This window comes from Callionymus lyra, chromosome 6, assembly GCF_982586985.1.
Source record: "Callionymus lyra chromosome 6, fCalLyr1.hap1.1, whole genome shotgun sequence".
Classification (NCBI taxonomy): domain Eukaryota; kingdom Metazoa; phylum Chordata; class Actinopteri; order Syngnathiformes; family Callionymidae; genus Callionymus; species Callionymus lyra.
The window spans coordinates 2,473,203-2,495,231 of record NC_141823.1 but is presented as its reverse complement, the minus strand read 5'-3'; the positions used below and the strand labels follow the sequence as shown (position 1 = coordinate 2,495,231).

At 43.2% G+C, this 22,029-nt stretch overlaps 1 protein-coding gene across 3 annotated transcripts in view; it reads right to left on the bottom strand.

Annotated features, from left to right (window-relative positions):
* phkb (phosphorylase kinase, beta) overlaps positions 1–22,029 on the bottom strand; it is a 133,334-nt gene that overhangs the window by 4,916 nt on the left and 106,389 nt on the right. For 2 of the 3 annotated variants that reach the window (XM_087793016.1, XM_087793018.1), the window contains 7 exons: positions 19,443–19,501; positions 18,521–18,683; positions 18,376–18,457; positions 14,858–14,915; positions 4,791–4,881; positions 1,701–1,906; positions 354–488 (listed from right to left, as the gene is read on the bottom strand). In XM_087793016.1, the coding sequence (XP_087649142.1) occupies positions 354–488; positions 1,701–1,906; positions 4,791–4,881; positions 14,858–14,915; positions 18,376–18,457; positions 18,521–18,683; positions 19,443–19,501 (794 nt within the window). Of the gene's footprint in view, positions 1–353; positions 489–1,700; positions 1,907–4,790; positions 4,882–14,558; positions 14,650–14,857; positions 14,916–18,375; positions 18,458–18,520; positions 18,684–19,442; positions 19,502–22,029 lie in introns of all 3 variants that reach the window. The other variant, XM_087793017.1, reaches the window with a different exon arrangement.

The following is a 22,029-nucleotide window of genomic DNA, read 5'->3' as shown; positions in this document are numbered from 1 at the left end:
GCGCGTGTGTGTGTAGGATTGTGTTATTGCTCTGAGATGAAAGTTTCTTCTGCAGGAAATTGATTTGAAATCACGAGTCGACATCGATGAAGATAATAGAATTAAATCTGTCTGATAAGAGTGTGTGTGTGTTTGTGTGTGTTTCTTATGGGAGGAAGTGTGTGTGTTTATGTCTCTTTCTTATGGAAGGAAGTGTGTGTCTCATGTGAGTGTGTTTGGTGTTTTATATGAGCAAGTGTGAGCAAGTGTGTGTTTATTTGTGTGTCTTATGTGAGGGCTGCCACAAGTGCATGTGTGTGTGTGTGAGAGTTAATGTGCGTGTGTGTGTGTGTGTGTGTGTGTGTGTGTTTCACCTGGTAGTGTTCTGCGGCTGAAGAACGTCCAGCAGCAGTTGTTTAATGTCACTCGGAGAAAGTTGATAAATATCTTGAGGAGGAAAATCTGCTGCTCGGATCTTTAGCTCCAGTTTCATGGCCTGAACGATCCAACTACACACAAGTACACACAAGTACACACAAGTACATGATCAACACAAGTACACACAAGTACATGATCAACACTTGTAACACATCTACACAATCAACGCTAGTAAACACAAGTACACAATCAACACTTGTAACACAACTACACAACAACACTTGTACACACTCAACACTCCCTCACAACAAGTACACACCCAACACTCCCTCACAACAAGTACACACACTCAACACTCCCTCACAACAAGTACACACACTCAACACTCCCTCACAACAAGTACACACTCAACACTCCCTCACAACAAGTACACACACTCAACACTCCCTCACAACAAGTACACACCCAACACTCCCTCACAACAAGTACACACACTCAACACTCCCTCACAACAAGTACACACACTCAACACTCCCTCACAACAAGTACACACCCAACACTCCCTCACAACAAGTACACACACTCAACACTCCCTCACAACAAGTACACACACTCAACACTCCCTCACAACAAGTACACACCCAACACTCCCTCACAACAAGTACACACACTCAACACTCCCTCACAACAAGTACACACACTCAACACTCCCTCACAACAAGTACACACCCAACACTCCCTCACAACAAGTACACACACTCAACACTCCCTCACAACAAGTACACACTCAACACTCCCTCACAACAAGTACACACACTCCTTCACAACAAGTACACACACTCAACATTCCCTCACAACAAGTACACACACTCCCTCTCAACAAGTACACACACTCAACACTCACAACAAGTACACACACTCTCCCTCAACAAGTACACACACTCAACACTCACAACAAGTACACACTCAACACTCCCTCTCAACAAGTACACACGCTCAACACTCCCTCACAACAAGTACACACACTCTCTCTCAACAAGTACACACACTCAACACTCACAACAAGTACACACTCAACACTCCCTCTCAACAAGTACACACACTCAACACTCACAACAAGTACACACACTCAACACTTCCTCTCAACAAGTACACACACTCAACACTCACAACAAGTACACACACTCAACACTCACAACAAGTACACACACTCAACACTCCCTCTCAACAAGTACACACACTCAACACTCACAACAAGTACACACACTCCCTCACAACAAGTACACACACTCAACACTCTCAACAAGTACACACACTCCCTCACAACAAGGACACACACTCACCCCACGCGGATCTTCAACATGCCGCTGAACAGCTCGGGGTTGTTGGAGATGATCCATCCGATGTGGATCACCAGCTCCTGCTGCAGCACCGCCTCACGCTCGCCCCCTTGTGGACAACACTTGCTGTAGATGATGCCCTGGATGACGCCGGGCGACAGCGGGTTGGAGATCACCTCCTCCTCCTGGCCGAACACTCCTAGGGTCACCTGAAGGTCACACACACTGAGCTGTCACGGCCGCCACGGAGACTCCAGACCTCCAGCCACACGTCCACGACTGATCCTGCTCCAGGACCCCAGGGTCTCCAGGACCACCTTCTAAAACCAGGTCAACGTTGAGACCATCTTCTGCCAGGAAGCTCTTATCACGACAGATATGGTCGACAAGTCATGATGGTTTTCTTAAAGTCAACGTAGACGAGGGTTCGAGACGGTTGGAAGATCTAATAAAAGCTTCACGACCAGGAGTTCTCAACCAGGCGTGCAGTGTGTTGTGCAAGCGAGTCCCAGTGCCAGATGTCACTGTCGAGTTCCCTTCGAATGCTAAAAAAGGTATCAAATTAAATCTAAGTCCGTAGTTCTCAGTCGGAACAAGTCCGGGTCTTGTTCACGAGTGAGGGAACAAGTCCGGGTCTTGTTCACGAGTAAGGGAACAAGTCCGGGTCTTGTTCACGAGTGAGGGAACAAGTCAGGGTCTTGTTCACGAGTGAGGGAACAAGTCAGGGTCTTGTTCACGAGTGAGGGAACAAGTCCGGGTCTTGTTCACGAGTGAGGGAACAAGTCAGGGTCTTGTTCACGAGTGAGGGAACAAGTCCGGGTCTTGTTCACGAGTGAGGGAACAAGTCTGGGTCTTGTTCACGAGTGAGGGAACAAGTCCGGGTCTTGTTCACGAGTGAGGGAACAAGTCCGGGTCTTGTTCACGAGTGAGGGAACAACGGAGCCTGAGATCCACGGTTACGCAGACGACGCAACGATCTTTGCTTGTGAAGCTTCATGACACAGTGTCATGTTGTTCAGAGGTCAGTAGGTGGCGCCATCAGTTTGAAAATGATGTTTCATTACAACACTTGTTCAAAACAGGAAAATGGAAACAGAGATGCCATCTAGTGGACTCGAAGGTAATGACACAGTTTCATGAAGCTTCGTCGACACATCACTGGTGAAAAGAGAGCTGAGCCAAGAGGCAAAAGCTCTCACTATACCAGTGGATCTCTACCCTCACCTAAGGTCACGAGTACAAGCGGCTGAAACTAGTTTTCTCTGGAGCTTGTCTGGACTCATCGAGCAAGGTCGTCCAGGAGAGGCTCGGAGTAGAACGTTGAGAGGAGACAGTCGAGGAGCCTTGATTTCTCCTGGACACCTTGATGACTCCTGGACACCTTGATGTCTCCTGGACACCTTGATGTCTCCTGGACACCTTGATGTCTCCTGGACACCTTGACGTCTCCTGGTTCCCCTTTGTGTCTCCTGAACGCCTCAATGTCTCCTGAACGCCTCGATGTCTCCTGGACGCCTCGATGTCTTTTGAATGCTTGATGTCTCCTGGACGCCTTGATGTCTCCTGGTTCCCCTTGATGTCTCCTGGTCACCTCAACGTCTCCTGGACGCCTGGATGTCTCCTGGACTCCTTGATGTCTCCTGGACGCATCAATATCTCCTGGACGCTTTGATGTCTCCTGGACACCTCAGTGTCTCCTGGACGCTTTGATGTCTCCTGGACGCATCAATATCTCCTGGACGCCTTGATGTCTCCTGGACGCCTCAGTGTCTCCTGGACGCCTTGATGTCTCCTGGACGCCTCCGTGTCTCCTGGACGCATCAATATCTCCTGGACGCCTTGATGTCTCCTGGACGCCTCAGTGTCTCCTGGACGCCTCAATGTCTCCTGAACGCCTCAGTGTCTCCTCGAAGCATCAATATCTTCTGGACGCCTTGATGTCTCCTGAACGCCTCAGTGTCTCCTGGACGCCTTGATGTCTCCTGAACGCCTCAGTGTCTCCTGGACGCCTCAATATCTCCTGGACGCCTCAATATCTCCTGGACGCCTCAGTGTCTCCTGAACGCCTCAGTGTCTCCTGGACGCCTCAATATCTCCTGGACGCCTCAGTGTCTCCTGGATGCATCAATATCTCCTGGACGCTTTGATGTCTCCTGGACGCCTCAGTGTCTCCAGGAAGCATCAATATCTCCTGGACGCCTTGATGTCTCCTGGACGCCTCAATGTCTCCTGGACGCCTCTGTGTCTCCTGGATGCATCAATATCTCCTGGATGCTTTGATGTCTCCTGAACGCCTCAGTGTCTCCTGGACGCCTTGATGTCTCCTGAACGCCTCAGTGTCTCCTGGACGCCTCAATGTCTCCTGGACGCCTCTGTGTCTCTTGGATGCATCAATATCTCCTGGATGCTTTGCTGTCTCCTGGACGCCTCAGTGTCTCCTGGACGCCTCGCTGGTCTCCTTGTCCATGTCCTCCAGACCCAGGACACGCTCAGCTGGCGTCGTAATCATCCATGAGTTCTTCTTTGATTTGTTCCTCGTCTGGAACCTTCATCCGCGTAGATACGAGTCATTTGAAAGAAGTAAGTCACGGGTCATAACGACCGCTAACGCGACAGGTAGAGTCTCGTCTCGGCGGCGGATCCTGCGACGCTCCTGATGGAGTCGGACGGCGGCGAGCGTCCTCCATTAAAGCGGCGGCGGCTCTGAAGCGACTTCATTTGTGCGACGAGCTCTCACTTCGAGGCGTCGCCTCAGATCCAGAGTTTCTGCAATCATGTCGAGAGACGCCGCCAGACAATCTATATGCAGATTCACGGCGGCGCCGGCGGGCGAGGAGGAGGACGAGGACGAGGAGACGCTCCCGGGAAGAAGAAGCTAATCTCTCGTTAACACACTAATGCTGGGGTCGTGTCTACACAACAGTCGGGGACGCGTGGACCTGGAGCTACACACACACTTGTTGAACACACACACAAGCCGGCGGAGGTCAGAGGTCGGCGGCGTCCTCACAGACATCAGTGAACATTAAAAAAGACCCTGACATGCTGACTCCGGGGCCAACAGCGCCCCCAGTGGCCGGAGCGGAGACTCACCTGCTTGCCGTGCACTAACACACTAGTAATACTGGGCGCGAGGCTGTCGACCAGCTTAGTTAAGAGGCTGGCGGCGAGACGCACAACTGACCTGGTGACGACAAACACAAAGACGGTTCAGAGGACGAGTATTGACACTATACTGGATGAGCTGGAACATTATGACCACCTGGTATATTAGAGGTGTGTGTTGATCACGATACAAGGATACGGATAGTGTAGTAACAAGTATATGTGTGTAGTATTGTCCAGTACTTGACTCTGGTGTTGTGATAGTGTAGTAACAAGTATATATGTGTAATATTGTCCAGTACTTGACTCTGGTGTTGTGATAGTGTAGTAACAAGTATATATGTGTAGTATTGTCCAGTACTTGACTCTGGTCTTGTGATAGTGTAGTAACAAGTATATATGTGTAGTATTGTCCAGTACTTGACTCTGGTGTTGTGATAGTGTAGTAATAAGTATATATGTGTAGTATTGTCCAGTACTTGACTCTGGTGTTGTGATAGTGTAGTAACAAGTATATATGTGTAGTATTCTCCAGTACTTGACTCTGGTGTTGTGATAGTGTAGTAACAAGTATATATGTGTAGTATTGTCCAGTACTTGACTCTAGTGTTGTGATAGTGTAGTAACAAGAATATATGTGCAGTATTGTTGAGTACTTGACTCTGGTGTTGTGATAGTGTAGTAACAAGTATATATGTGTAGTATTGTCCTGTACTTGACTCTGGTGTTGGGATAGTGTAGTAACAAGTATATATGTGTAGTATTGTCCAGTACTTGACTCTGGTGTTGTGATAGTGTAGTAACAAGTATATGTGTAGTATTGTCCAGTACTTGACTCTGGTGTTGTGATAGTGTAGTAACAAGGATATATGTGTAGTATTGTCCAGTACTTGACTCTGGTGTTGTGATAGTGTAGTAACAAGTATATATGTGTAGTATTGTCAAGTACTTGACTCTGGTGTTGTGATAGTGTAGTAACAAGTATATATGTGTAGTATTGTCAAGTACTTGACTCTGGTGTTGTGATAGTGTAGTAACAAGTATATATGTGTAGTATTGTCCAGTACTTGACTCTGGTGTTGTGATAGTGTAGTAACAAGTATATATGTGTAGTATTGTCAAGTACTTGACTCTGGTGTTGTGATAGTGTAGTAACAAGTATATATGTGTAGTATTGTCAAGTACTTGACTCTGGTGTTGTGATAGTGTAGTAACAAGGATATATGTGTAGTATTGTCCAGTACTTGACTCTGGTGTTGTGATAGTGTAGTAACAAGTATATATGTGTAGTATTGTCCAGTACTTGACTCTGGTGTTGTGATAGTGTAGTAACAAGGATATATGTGTAGTATTGTCCAGTACTTGACTCTGGTGTTGTGATAGTGTAGTAACAAGTATATATGTGTAGTATTGTCAAGTACTTGACTCTGGTGTTGTGATAGTGTAGTAACAAGTATATATGTGTAGTATTGTCCAGTACTTGACTCTGGTGTTGTGATAGTGTAGTAACAAGTATATATGTGTAGTATTGTCAAGTACTTGACTCTGGTGTTGTGATAGTGTAGTAACAAGTATATATGTGTAGTATTGTCCAGTACTTGACTCTGGTGTTGTGATAGTGTAGTAACAAGTATATACGTGTAGTATTGTCCAGTACTTGACTCTGGTGTTGTAATAGTGTAGTAACAAGTATATATGTGTAGTATTGTCCAGTACTTGACTCTGGTGTTGTGATAGTGTAGTAACAAGTATATATGTGTAGTATTGTCCAGTACTTGACTCTGGTGTTGTGATAGTGTAGTAACAAGGATATATGTGTAGTATTGTCCAGTACTTGACTCTGGTGTTGTGATAGTGTAGTAACAAGTATATATGTGTAGTATTGTCCAGTACTTGACTCTGGTGTTGTGATAGTGTAGTAACAAGTATATATGTGTAGTATTGTCCTGTACTTGACTCTGGTGTTGTGATAGTGTAGTAACAAGTATATATGTGTAGTATTGTCCAGTACTTGACTTTGGTGTTGTGATAGTGTAGTAACAAGTATATACGTGTAGTATTGTCCAGTACTTGACTCTGGTGTTGTAATAGTGTAGTAACAAGTATATATGTGTAGTATTGTCCAGTACTTGACTCTGGTGTTGTGATAGTGTATAAACAAGGATATATGTGTAGTATTGTCCAGTACTTGACTCTGGTGTTGTGATAGTGTAGTAACAAGTATATATGTGTAGTATTGTCCAGTACTTGACTCTGGTGTTGTGATAGTGTAGTAACAAGTATATATGTGTAGTATTGTCCTGTACTTGACTCTGGTGTTGTGATAGTGTAGTAACAAGTATATATGTGTAGTATTGTCCAGTACTTGACTCTGGTGTTGTGATAGTGTAGTAACAAGTATATATGTGTAGTATTGTCCAGTACTTGACTCTGGTGTTGTGATAGTGTAGTAACAAGTATATATGTGTAGTATTGTCCTGTACTTGACTCTGGTGTTGTGATAGTGTAGTAACAAGTATATATGTGTAGTATTGTCCAGTACTTGACTCTGGTGTTGTGATAGTGTAGTAACAAGTATATACGTGTAGTATTGTCCAGTACTTGACTCTGGTGTTGTAATAGTGTAGTAACAAGTATATATGTGTAGTATTGTCCAGTACTTGACTCTGGTGTTGTGATAGTGTAGTAACAAGGATATATGTGTAGTATTGTCCAGTACTTGACTCTGGTGTTGTGATAGTGTAGTAACAAGTATATATGTGTAGTATTGTCCAGTACTTGACTCTGGTGTTGTGATAGTGTAGTAACAAGTATATATGTGTAGTATTGTCCTGTACTTGACTCTGGTGTTGTGATAGTGTAGTAACAAGTATATATGTGTAGTATTGTCCAGTACTTGACTCTGGTGTTGTGATAGTGTAGTAACAAGTATATACGTGTAGTATTGTCCAGTACTTGACTCTGGTGTTGTAATAGTGTAGTAACAAGTATATATGTGTAGTATTGTCCAGTACTTGACTCTGGTGTTGTGATAGTGTAGTAACAAGGATATATGTGTAGTATTGTCCAGTACTTGACTCTGGTGTTGTGATAGTGTAGTAACAAGTATATATGTGTAGTATTGTCCAGTACTTGACTCTGGTGTTGTGATAGTGTAGTAACAAGGATATATGTGTAAAATATGATTTGAAAGCCAAACATTATTATGATATTTTAATCCATACATTGCTGTTCAATATGGATACTTTATAGTAAGAATGAATACTTCAGTACAACTATATCTCAGAAAACACTGAGAATTTGATGGTAAAGATAAATCTAAAACTTTATTGTCATGTTTTCATTGCTGGCCTCAAATAAAACGTCATTTCATTTTTATTCCCAAAGCTCGTTACGAACGACTGGATCATGACGTCCTTCATAAGCTTTAACTACTTCAACCTTTTCTAGGATTATTGCTCTGAAACCACATCTACGGGTTCAGTTCCAGACCTTGGATCAGGAGTCCAACAGTCCTCGTCTCTCCAGGACCTCATTCAGTGACTTTACGTGAAGCAATAAAGCATCAAGTGTTCCTAGTTTTACTGTCGTCCATGAATCCATCGCCTTTAACTGCCATCGATCTCGCCTGGTTTCACCTGCTGCTGTTCAGACCACCTTGAGGAAGAGCTGCTGAGGTGTCACGGGTCTGAGTTCAGGATTATAGGTTTAAGATACTTCAAATACTCTGAATGTACTTCTTCTCAGCGCTACATTCTGGGTTCAAAAGGTGGAACCTATGGTGTGTCTCCAGTAAGTGGTCCTAGTAGGTTTATCTCAGCACTGACCGAGCCAAGGCAGAGCTTCACACACCATCTGGTCCAACACTCACTTTAGTCTACTCTCACTGATATGGGTCTGCATTGGTAAGTACCTGGCCCAGTCCTACCAAACCCTGACCACACATACCATCCACGAACACGTTCTTAGCCTGTGTGAACCAAGGTCAGCCCTGAAGCTACTTAGAACCATCTAACAATCCCAATCGAGGCTCACGAGTTCCAGCTTTCGTCCTTGAAGAGGTCTTGAGTCTGAAGGTTCTGAAGACAAAATAAACACAATCTAGTTCCTTCTCCGGCCTTAACTTCAACTGTTTAACGTCCTTGCAAGTTTCTCCTCAATTGCAATATCCTGGTTCTCTGGTCCTCTGGTGCTACCGAAGACGTCTTAGGACACGTAGACCAGGGTAACCTTAGGTTGATGGTGAACCCTAACCATCACCAACCCCCTAGGTAGACCCAGACCACTTAACTGGAGGTCCTTTTATCGCGATACCTGTGACTGTGATTCCTGTTGGACCCGAGCGAGCAAACTAAATCTGAGAGGTTGTTGTGTTGAACGACCACAGTCCTGGAAACAAAACACTGAATCAACGACCAGCCATACTGGCCCCGCCCCCTAAGGTGGTCTGGACTACTGTGAGGGTGTTCCCGACGGTAGCGTCAGGACTTTCACTAATTATGAAAAATTTAAACGGAATTCAAGCGCAGTGACGCTGATCCTCTTGAGAATGATGGAGTACGACTCCTTAAACCCTCAGGTCTTGGACTGACAAACTCAGAAAGTAGCGTCTTTAAGTAAGAGAACTTTAAAAAACAAGTGGAAGTATTTCATGGAATACAAGATTTGTTTGGGAAAAAGCGCCAGGTTGCCGAGTAGAAGCTCCTCTTACCGATCAAACCTAACAATCTAACGTCAACTCTCTCAAAGCGTCTTCACCAACATCACAACCTTGTTGAGTGAAGGACAAAACCCTCAAATTACTGGAGATTCAGTCGCACTCACTGCCCCGAGGACGGATCTCTTCTGTGGTCCATGATTGGCTGAAAGCATCTTGCACAAGTTTCCCTCGATCACACGTGGCATAAGAAAAACTCTACTGTTCCCTCAAAGAATCGTAGTAGACGGTAGTTCTATCTTTGAGGAGAGAGATTTCAATTCTACCTTGGATGCGCGGCGCTGAGCTGAATTTATGCATTTGTGGTTCTGCAATAATTTGTTAACAATAAATGGAGCAATATCATGAAAAGGTGGTCATAATGTTACAGCTTATCAGAGGTGAGGAGGTGGGTTGTGTTGTGTGCTGAAGAGTTAGCAAGAGAAGAGGAAGAGGAGGAAGAAGAGGAAGAAGAAGAAGAAGAAGAAGAAGAAGAAGAGGAAGAGGAAGAAGAAGAGGAAGAAGAAGAAGAAGAAGAAGAAGAAGAGGAAGAGGAAGAAGAAGAGGAAGAAGAAGAAGAGGAAGAAGAAGAGGAAGAAGAAGAGGAAGAAGAAGAAGGAAAACGGAGAAGGATTGACTTATTGAAACTGGACCCAAACATGTTGACGACCAGGATTGTTCGAGGTATCGACGGGTCATTGGATTAGAACCTCTCGACGTGTGTGTGCCGAGAGCCCCCAGAGAGTCGATGTGACGGTCATAATGTAACGGTCCCTGATAGTTTTAATGTTCACTCATTTGTCTTGAGTCAGGAGAGTCTCCTCCAGCGCGGTCACATGACAACACAAGGCGCCGCGTTAATGCGTGCATGGATCCAATCACACACACACACACGCACACACACACACACACACACACACACGCACACACACACCCTCCCATCAGAGTGTGTGTGAGCAGGGAGTTCAGTGTCGTAGAAAAGGTAACAACTGCGTCTCGCTCGCTCCGAGAGATCCAGCCGCGATTTCTCGGAAAACCCATTTCAGGCTTGACTTCCTGTCGATGTTCGAGGAACGACAGAGTAAATTGAAGCGCTGATACAATTTTCTCACCGCGTGAGAAAAAACCATCTCGCTCTCTTGGCGACTCACCGGGAGGTGATCATGTCGTGTTTAAGTGGACTTCAGGAGGTGAGGACGAGAACACTCATCCCAGAGATCCAGAGGTTTGTTTTCTCCGACGTTTAGATTATTTAACCGACAAATATTAAAGATTCTGTCTATGAATGATAATCTGAGCAAAACATACAACACACCAGGAAACACTTTAATCCAGATTAACTCTAAATAAAAGATGTCATTCTCATGTTGGCTACAACAACAAAGTATTTATATTTATTAAAAAGATGATAATTAATCATTTAATTCTCAGATTAAACATAGATCTAGACGAGGGATTATTCTATTTAAACATAGATCTAGACGAGGGATTATTCTATTTAAACATAGATCTAGACGAGGGATTATTCTATTTAAACATAGATCTAGACGAGGGATTATTCTATTTAAACATAGATCTAGACGAGGGATTATTCTATTTAAACATAGATCTAGACGAGGGATTATTCTATTTAAACATAGATCTAGACGAGGGATTATTCTATTTAAACATAGATCTAGACGAGGGATTATTCTATTTAAACATAGATCTAGATGAAGGATTATTCTATTTAAACATAGATCTAGACGAGGGATTATTATATTTAAACATAGATCTAGACGAGGAATTCTTCTATTTAAACATAGATCTAGACGAGGGATTCTTCTATTTAAACATAGATCTGGACGAGGGATTATTCTATTTAAACATAGATCTAGACGAGGGATTATTCTATTTCAACATAGATCTAGACGAGGGATTATTCTATTTCAACATAGATCTAGACGAGTGATTATTCTATTTAAACAAAGATCTAGACTAGTGATTATTCTATTTAAACATAGATCTAGACGAGGGATAATTCTATTTAAACATAGATCTAGACGAGTGATTATTCTATTTAAACATAGATCTAGACGAGGGATTATTCTATTTAAACATAGATCTAGACGAGGGATTATTCTATTTAAACATAGATCTAGACGAGGGATTATTCTATTTAAACATAGATCTAGACGAGGGATTATTCTATTTAAACATAGATCTAGATGAAGGATTATTCTATTTAAACATAGATCTAGACGAGGGATTATTCTATTTAAACATAGATCTAGACGAGGGATTCTTCTATTTAAACATAGATCTAGACGAGGGATTATTCTATTTAAACATAGATCTAGACGAGGGATTATTCTATTTAAACATAGATCTAGACGAGGGATTATTCTATTTAAACATAGATCTAGCGGAGGGATTATTCTATTTAAACATAGATCTAGACGAGGGATTATTCTGACAGATGCTGATAAAACAACACTAACCATAACTCTGTATAACTTCAGGGGTCTCATGTACTGAAGGGTTTTACGCACAAAAAACTTGCTGAGCCACGTTTTACGTCAAAGTCCATACGTATCAATACTGAAAAGAACGGATAAAAAGTTGGTAATTCCCGCGTAAAGTCTGTAGGTGGCGTACGTCCGGATCAGCTGCTCAGATGCACGTCAGCCTCACTAGTCACGTTGACATGTTCAGTTACATTAACCATCAATATTGATCATAAATTAACACACAGTATTTGAAGTTACACGAGGTAATATGTTCTCATTTACCAAATTGATGATCCGTATTTATTAAGAGAACAACAATCATTTTATAATGAATATTTTAATCTGATATTTTACGCTATTCAGAAAAAGTACAAAAATCAGATTATAATTTGAGCCGGATTAGGTTAGAGGTAATCCGTTAGCTAGTTAATGTTGTCAGACTGAGTTAGTAAAACAATGACATTGATCTTGGATTATTAATCCTGGTTCACTTGGAAACGACAGAATAAATAAAGTGTGCGGAAGATTATAATGTTTGTGACTGAAGTAAATCCAGAAAATCAACTCAATATTTTCTTATTCATTAATTTAAAAAAAAGGGATTGAAAGAGTTTTATGATGAATTTAAATATTCCACTTATACTATATCTACATTTCTGGAGCAGATTAGCTCGATTATTTAATATTTATAAGATAATTATACGATACGATTAGATTTCTGTTGTTTAATTTGAGCATGAACCACAAAAATGATCATAAAAAAACAGATTACATCAGTAATATAGATTAAATTGATACAGAAGGCAGTTCAGAGCATCTTTTCCATCGAAATACAACGACATCAGTCACAGAAATGAATGAAAACTGATGCTTATTATCAGAATATTAGCTTCACGTGAAGAAAAAAAGTTTAATCTAGTTTTTATTCCCGTAAAAAACTTCCTAAAATTCTTGAAAGGAAGTACAGTTTAGCTACTTTTACACCATCTTTGATACATACAAGTAGATATTTCAGCAGCGCGTGCATTTGTGTGCATCAGAACCTCAAGCCAGCTAGCTTAGCCACGCTAACGCCTAGCATCCTAAACAGGAAGCTACGCTACGAAGCCGTTACAACTCGAGGACGACCAGGGTGTGACCATGTTTTCGTGGAAATGTTGGGACCTCGAGACCTCGAGACGGGGATGTTGATGAACGTCACACACCCTGATGTCGACTCACACGACTACACTACTCGCCACACAGCACCACAGCGAGCGAGCCGTAGCGTCTACTAGCACCGCCGCGGAGAGAGAACCCAAGCGTGACGGTTCGACGCCCTTCTTTTACACTTGGGAATGTTTGAGGAAATGACGTTAGATGTCGACGAGATTAGTTGGAGTCACTGAGGGTGGGATTAAGAAGGATGAGGAAGCGGATTGTTAGCCGACGCTAACGTCACGCCAGGGGTGCTCGTTCTCCGGGGCGGCCGCTGCCTTCCTTACACCCCAAGACTTCATAGATGTGGCGAGTAAATCTGATCGTAATCACGACGAGAATGTTATAGTTATCTTGTTGAAGATCGTAAGTCTGTCTCACGACGTGTCCAATGAGAAGACGAATCAACTGCAATCCAGATGTTTCCAACTTGTGTCGTGATCCGTACGCAGCTAAGATGGTCGTTAGCAAAATATGTTCTTGGCCGTTCCAGTGCCACGATGTCACGACACGACAAGAACTAAATGTTCTCATTAAGAATATTTTACGGACTATAAGTAGTTTGTCCGGAGGTGCGACTTATACTCTGGAGCGACTTATGTGTGAAATTATTACCACATTATTAGCAATATATAATTTCACATGTTATTCTCACACTACACCACAAGAGGGCGCTCTAGGCCTGTGTTGATCATTTCCACATAGAAGAGGAAGCATCTTCTACCTCCGGAGTTAGTTAGTTGTTTAAAAGTGACACGAGGATGAAGAGTTATTTGGAGTTACACGGATGGTTTGGTAAACTAGTTAGTTATTGATGCTATAGTTCTCTGAATAACTCTTCATATGTTATGTTAACATACCAGGTTCTCACTTCATGTAACGTAACATTATTCTGTTGTTGCCTCTAGTTTTATTTTAACTTGTCTTTCAAGATCACATGTCTGTTCTTGGATTTTATCAAATCAATTTCCCCCAAAAATGCGACTTATACTCCAGTGCGACTTATATATGTTTTTTACTTCTTTATTATGCATTTTATGGCTGGAGATACTTGTACTCCGGAGACACTTATAGTCCGGAAAATACGGTATTTACGTTTGGAACGATCGGAATCGTAAGCAGTTACATTTCAATATGGATGTCGTAGATCGGGTCAAGCGGGTCAAGACGTTAAATCTGACGCCAAAAACAACTCAAGGCACGACCGGTAGATGTAACCGTTCTATGATGCTAGGCTAGCTCGCCGCTCGGAGCGACGCTTGTGTCGCGGTCGACCATAAAGCCGTGGAGTGTAAGGTCGGCAGCGTAACCACGCATGCACAAGAGTCCAGCGGGACCAGCCGGACCCCCGGACCCCCCGGGGTTGAGTGTTACCTGCTTCCCGTGCACCAGAATCGAGGTAATGTGCGGCGCTATCGAGCTGGCGCACTTCTTGGTAACGGCGGCCGAGTTGCGTACGACCTGCCTGCAGTTTTATTAGTCGGATTAAAAAAAAGACGTTACAGTGAAGAACAGTTTCAAGTGACAGGAGACAAGGATGGAACACACAGGTGGAAAATCAGGGTTCAGGGAGGTAAGCTAACTCTTGAGTGACACAAACGTTAGGGCGTATGTGTGTGTGTGTGTGTGTGTGTGTGTGTGCATGTGTGCGTGTGCGTGTGTCAAAATCAGACCAAAGTTTCCTGGTGCCAGCTCTCCTGTAGATCCTCTCCAGCTCCTCCATGAGGTTCTCTGCACAAGAAATGTGTTTTTCAGCCCAAAGAACATCTGAAGAACAGAGACTCATGTTTCTCCAGGAGAGCTTCTGGACATTAACCCATGAGTCACAGCTGGAGTCACTGTCGTGCACAGTTGCAGCTCAACTTTCTCTGGTTTGATGTGTTTCCACCGGCGCTGGGACCTACTCGCGGTGGGCGGGGCCACCATAACATAGCCCCGCCCACATCCGTCTGTATGCCACACACTGGATCAGCCAGTTCAAGGTCTGGACCTCCTTCACCTGGACCTCCTTCACGGACCAACTGAACAACTTTTCGGACCCACATGCTGCACTCACAGTGGTTCTTAAACATTTGAGGTTTGTGTCTTGAGTTGTGAGTCGTCAGGGACGTCACTCTCTGGCCAATCGGTGGCTTGTATTCGTTCAACTTCACCTTATATCCCTTGTGTTGTCTCAGGGTCAAGGTGACCCGAAGGCCCGAAAAACATTTGTGGTATTCCACGTGTATTCATTGACTTTGACCCTGAGACAACACAAATGTTTTCTGGGCATTCGGGTCACGTTGACCCTGACAAATGTTTTCGGGGCCTTCGGGTCACCTTGACCCTGAGATAACACAAATGTTTTCGGGGCTTTCGGGTCACCTTGACCCTGAGATAATGCAAATGTTTTCAGGGCCTTCGGGTCACCTTGACCCTGAGATAACACAAATGTTTTCAGGGCCTCCGGGTCACCTTGACCCTGAGATAACACAAATGTTTTCAGGGCCTCCGGGTCACCTTGACCCTGAGACAACACAAATGTTTTCAGGGCCTTCGGGTCACCTTGACCCTGAGACAACACAAATGTTTTCGGGGCCTCCGGGTCACCTTGACCCTGAGATAAAACAAATGTTTTCGGGGCCTTCGGGTCACCTTGACCCTGAGATAACTCAAATGTTTTCGGGGCCTCCGGGTCACCTTTACCCTGAGATAACACAAATGTTTTCGGGGCCTCCGGGTCACCTTGACCCTGAGATAACACAAATGTTTTCGGGGCCTTTGGGTCACCTTGACCCTGAGACAACACAAATGTTTTCGGGGCCTTCGGGTCACCTTGACCCTGAGATAACAAAAATGTTTTCGGGGCCTTCAGGTCACCTTGACCCTAAGATAACACAAATGTTTTCGGGGCCTTCGGGTCACCTTGACCCTGAGATAACAAAAATGTTTTCGGGGGCTTTTGGGTCACCTTGACCCTGAGATAACGCAAATGTTTTCAGGGCTTTCGGGTCACCTTGACCCTGAGATAACACAAATGTTTTCGGGGCCTTTGGGTCACCTTGACCCTGAGATAACGCAAATGTTTTCGGGGCCTCTGGGTCACCTTGACCCTGAGATAACACAAATGTTTTCGGGGCCTTTGGGTCACCTTGACCCTGAGATAACGCAAATGTTTTCGGGGCCTCTGGGTCACCTTGACCCTGAGACAACACAAATGTTTTCGGGGTCTTTGGGTCACCTTGACCCTGAGATAACACAAATTTTTTCGGGGCCTTCGGGTCACCTTGATCCTGAGATAACACAAATGTTTTCAGGGGCCTCTTGGTCACCTTGACCCTGAGACAACACAAATGTTTTCGGGGCCTTCGGGTCACCTTGACCCTTAGATAACACAAATGTTTTCGGGGCCTCTGGGTCACCTTGACCCTGAGACAGCACAAATGTTTTCGGGGCCTTCGGGTCACCTTGACCCTGAGATAACACAAATGTTTTCGGGCCTCCGGGTCACCTTGACCCTTAGATAACGCAAATGTTTTCGGGGCCTTCGGGTCACCTTGACCCTGAGACAAAAAAAATGTTTTCGGGGCCTTCGGGTCACCTTGACCCTGAGATAACACAAATGTTTTCGGGGCCTCTGGGTCACCTTGACCCTGAGATAACACAAATGTTCTCGGGGCCTCTGGGTCACCTTGACCCTGAGACAGCACAAATGTTTTCGGGGCCTTCGGGTCACCTTGACCCTGAGATAACACAAATGTTTTCGGGCCTCCGGGTCACCTTGACCCTGAGATAACACAAATTTTTTCGGGGCCTCCGGGTCACCTTGACCCTGAGATAACACAAATGTGTTCGGGGCCTCCGGGTCACCTTGACCCTGAGATAACGCAAATGTTTTCGGGGCCTCTGGGTCACCTTGACCCTGAGATAACACAAATGTTTTCGGGGCCTTCGGGTCACCTTGACCCTGAGACAACACAAATGTTTTCGGGGCCTCCGGGTCACCTTGACCCTGAGATAACACAAATGTTTTCGGGGCCTCCGGGTCACCTTGACCCTGAGATAACACAAATGTTTTCGGGGCCTCCGGGTCACCTTGACCCTGAGATAACACAAATGTTTTCGGGGCCTCCGGGTCACCTTGACACTGAGATAAAACAAATGTTTTCGGGGCCTCCGGGTCACCTTGACCCTGAGATAACACAAATGTTTTCGGGGCCTCCGGGTCACCTTGACACTGAGATAAAACAAATGTTTTCGGGGCCTCCGGGTCACCTTGACCCTGAGATAACACAAATGTTTTCGGGGCCTCCGGGTCACCTTGACCCTGAGATAACACAAATGTTTTCGGGGCCTCCGGGTCACCTTGACACTGAGATAAAACAAATGTTTTCGGGGCCTCCGGGTCACCTTGACCCTGAGATAACACAAATGTTTTCGGGGCCTCCGGGTCACCTTGACACTGAGATAAAACAAATGTTTTCGGGGCCTTCGGGTCACCTTGACCCTGAGATAACACAAATGTTTTCGGGGCCTCCGGGTCACCTTGACCCTGAGATAACACAAATGTTTTCGGGGCCTCCGGGTCACCTTGACACTGAGATAAAACAAATGTTTTCGGGGCCTCCGGGTCACCTTGACCCTGAGATAACACAAATGTTTTCGGGGCCTCCGGGTCACCTTGACACTGAGATAAAACAAATGTTTTCGGGGCCTTCGGGTCACCTTGACCCTGAGATAACACAAATGTTTTCGGGGCCTCCGGGTCACCTTGACCCTGAGATAACACAAATGTTTTCGGGGCCTCCGGGTCACCTTGACACTGAGATAAAACAAATGTTTTCGGGGCCTCCGGGTCACCTTGACCCTGAGATAACACAAATGTTTTCGGGGCCTCCGGGTCACCTTGACACTGAGATAAAACAAATGTTTTCGGGGCCTTCGGGTCACCTTGACCCTGAGATACCACGAGGGTTAAGCGCCGTCTCTGCATGCTTGGAGCAGGTACTGAAAATAGTTCCTGCTTCGACGTACTGTACCGCTGGAAACACAACACAAACCGGAAATAGTTGAGTCGAGACGAGTCGAGTCGGACGAAGATCACGTTCAACGAGTCTCTGCTATGTTTCGTTTCAGGTCCAAGAATGTTTCAAGTTCTACCAGAATTAAGGAGAACATCTACACCAGCGATCCGAGGAGTCGTGGATCTCACCGTCTCTGGCCAGGAAGTCTGGACCTTCTCTCCTCAGGAGGATCACGGCCAGCTGAGCCTGACTCGCCAGGCAGTCGCAGTCCTGGAGGAACCGACAGCGGGTCAGAGCCGGACCCTCAGAAGAGAACGTGGTCTCGGGACTCACGTGGAACTTGTGCAGGATCTCGTCGCTGGACTTCTGCATCCACTCCTGCTCGTTGATCTCGGGCTGCTGCTCCAGGTCCGAGGCGTTGGGGGTGCTGGTCTGGCGCTTGACCTTGGAGTGTTTGGGGAGCTCCAGCTCCTCGAAGCTCCGGAACTCTGGGATCCTGCAGACCAGAAGAACATGACATGGTTCAGTGTCTTCAGAACGACTTTCAAATGTGGAAACTTTTACATTATTTATTGATATGAATATTTTTTTAAACAGTTAATTATTGTTTTGAATAATTTAATTGCAAAAAGTGAAAAGTTTAATTGTTTTTAATGAATAATTGAAAGAAAGAACTTCAATATTGAATTGTTGTTTTATTTATTGATAGATTTTTTTAACATAATATTTTTTAAATGAATTTAATCGTTTGTAATACAGAGAGTTTTGTATTGTAACTAATGTATTTTTTAATTTAAAAAACGTTTTATTCGTAGTGTTTTTAATTCAATATATATTGTTGGTGTAATAGAGTCAACAGACATTATCAACAGATCACCGAGCTAATCTATCGTGTGCTACGTTATCATGTGATCGTCTGCACGACACATGATTGGCTGAAACATTAAAATATCTTTTGGTAAAATATTTTTAAGTTATTAAAATAATACAAGATTAAAAAACCTACTTAATTATTAAAAATGTTAAGCCAATGGTTTAAAAAAGGTTTTAATAAAAAATGTCAACATTTGAATTTAAATCATATAAAAAATAGTGACAATAGTTTAATGTCGCTATAATGTGGTTCAATTATTAAAAATGATAAAGTATTTGATTCTTCTGATGAAACTATACGATCATAAAGCAGGTGAAACTGTCATAACTCATCCTGTGTTCAGTCGCCATGGCAACATGGTCAGAAAACCCTTCAACTCACTCGGCCTCGTTGACTCGCAGGAAGTCCAGCTGCTCCACCACCGCGCCGGATATCAGGGTCTGGATGGAGAACAGGCACAAACGTACGACGTTAGATAAAAGATCATCAGATACAAGTCGAAGCTCAGGATGAGAAGAGTTTTAGACGAGGATAAGAAAATACTATCAATGATAATCCATGTGTTTGTGTCGTTTACACTATTGTAAGAGTTTATTTAGTGTCTTAACCAGAAGGATGTGTCTCGCCTGCAGTTCATACTAAACTCTGCAGCCAGAATTCTGAGCCGCTCTAGTAGAAGAACTCACATTTCTCCTTCAAACTCTTCACTGGCTGCTCTAGTAGAAGAACTCACATTTCTCCTTCAAACTCTTCACTGGCCGCTCTAGTAGAAGAACTCACATTTCTCCTTCAAACTCTTCACTGGCTGCTCTAGTAGAAGAACTCACATTTCTCCTTCAAACTCTTCACTGGCCGCTCTAGTAGAAGAACTCACATTTCTCCTTCAAACTCTTCACTGGCTGCTCTAGTAGAAGAACTCACATTTCTCCTTCAAACTCTTCACTGGCTGCTCTAGTAGAAGAACTCACATTTCTCCTTCAAACTCTTCACTGGCTGCTCTAGTAGAAGAACTCACATTTCTCCTTCAAACTCTTCACTGGCTGCTCTAGTAGAATAACTCACATTTCTCCTTCAAACTCTTCACTGGCTGCTCTAGTAGAAGAACTCACATTTCTCCTTCAAACTCTTCACTTGCTGCCAGTTTCTTTCAGGATCATTTTAAAATTCTGGTTCTTACTTTCAGATCTATTCATGGTCAGACCTTCCATCAGTGATGTGATCCAGACTTACACCCCAGCTCAGGCTCTGAGGTCTGTGGATCAGAATCTACTTATGGTTCCTGAACTTCTGGACCAGAGGAGAGAAATCCTTCCAGACTGTTGCTCCTAAGCTTTGGAACCATCTCTGTGTTTGATGATCTACTGACTCCTTCAAGAAACATCTGGGTTTGATGATCTACTGACTCCTTCAAGAAACATCTGGGTTTGATGATCTACTGACTCCTTCAAGAAACATCTGTGTTTGATGATCTACTGACTCCTTCAAGAAACATCTGTGTTTGATGATCTACTGACTCCTTCAAGAAACATCTGTGTTTGATGATCTACTGACTCCTTCAAGAAACATCTGTGTTTGATGATCTACTGACTCCTTCAAGAAACATCTGTGTTTGATGATCTACTGACTCCTTCAAGAAACATCTGTGTTTGATGATCTACTGACTCCTTCAAGAAACATCTCAAGACACTTTTATTTGAGCTTTTTCTTCATTATCTTGTTGTGTTTGTCTTATGTGTGTTGATCTTTTAAAGTATTTATTTTAACCGTGTATTGTTTTTGATTGTTTAAGCACTTTGTGACCCTGGTCAGGAAACAAATAACTTTTCTTAACTTTTTCTTAACCAGACAAACTAAAAATAACACACGTGTATAAAACATTATAATCCTGATCTTCATCTCAGGACCTTCTCCACGAGCCGCAGACGCTCGGATGTTAAAGGAAGAGAAAAGTTCGACAAAAGCCGCCGCGTCTCAAAAACACTGTGGATTATTGATGAGAAGAAACTCATGAGAGGAATCTTTTCTCTGGATCTTTTGTTTGTTCTTCTCTGCATGTTTGTCATTCAAACGCCGGCTCTCCGGCGCCTCCTAGTTCTCTGAATAGTTAATGTTGTGTTTAGACTTCGGCAGGAAATTGAGTTTTTAACACGTGACGGAGGAAAAGATGAAAACTTTAGTCTTTTATAAACTCACAGAGAGAAACGATTGAAGGACAAGTCGGATAAAAAAATCATTAAATTATATGATTTTAATTGAAATATATCATGTATTTCTTATCATTTTTAAATATGACAAACATGGAAATAAATACATAAATATTTAATTCAACAAAATTAATGATTTTCTTGCTTATAAATAAATATTTTCAGTAAAAAAAAAAAGACAAATGTTAGTTTAGAGATAAATGAAATGAAAAAAAGCCCGAAAATCTTATATTAGCTGAAAATGTAAACAATATTTTTAAGAGGATTTTAAGTTAAATACATGTTTTCTTACAAAAAAATGCATTTGTGTGGTTGTCTGTTTTCCGTAGACCTGTCCAGTGTGTCCCTCGTCTCCTGCCCCAGGTAGCTGGGATACGCTGCAGCAGTGAAAACCAACATATGTGATATTAATGGAGGACAGATTCTGACTTTCTGTGTCGGGATATTTAATTCAAATATATACGATGTTGTGTTTGTTTCTAACTCACTCCTCGCACTTATTTATACTTAAAATGTACTTTTTAATGTTAAATGTCTTTTACTAATGTTTATTATTACTTAATCATTATTTAATTTATTATGGTGTTTATCTTACTTTTTTATTATTATTATGCATTTATAATTTTTTTTAATTTTTTTTTGTTATTAATTGGTTTAATTGATTATTATTATTATTTTTTATTATTATTTTTAATACCTGAACTGTATGTTTTGTCGTTTGCTGTGAAAATTCCCCGATGTGAGAAAAATAAATGTCGAAACAT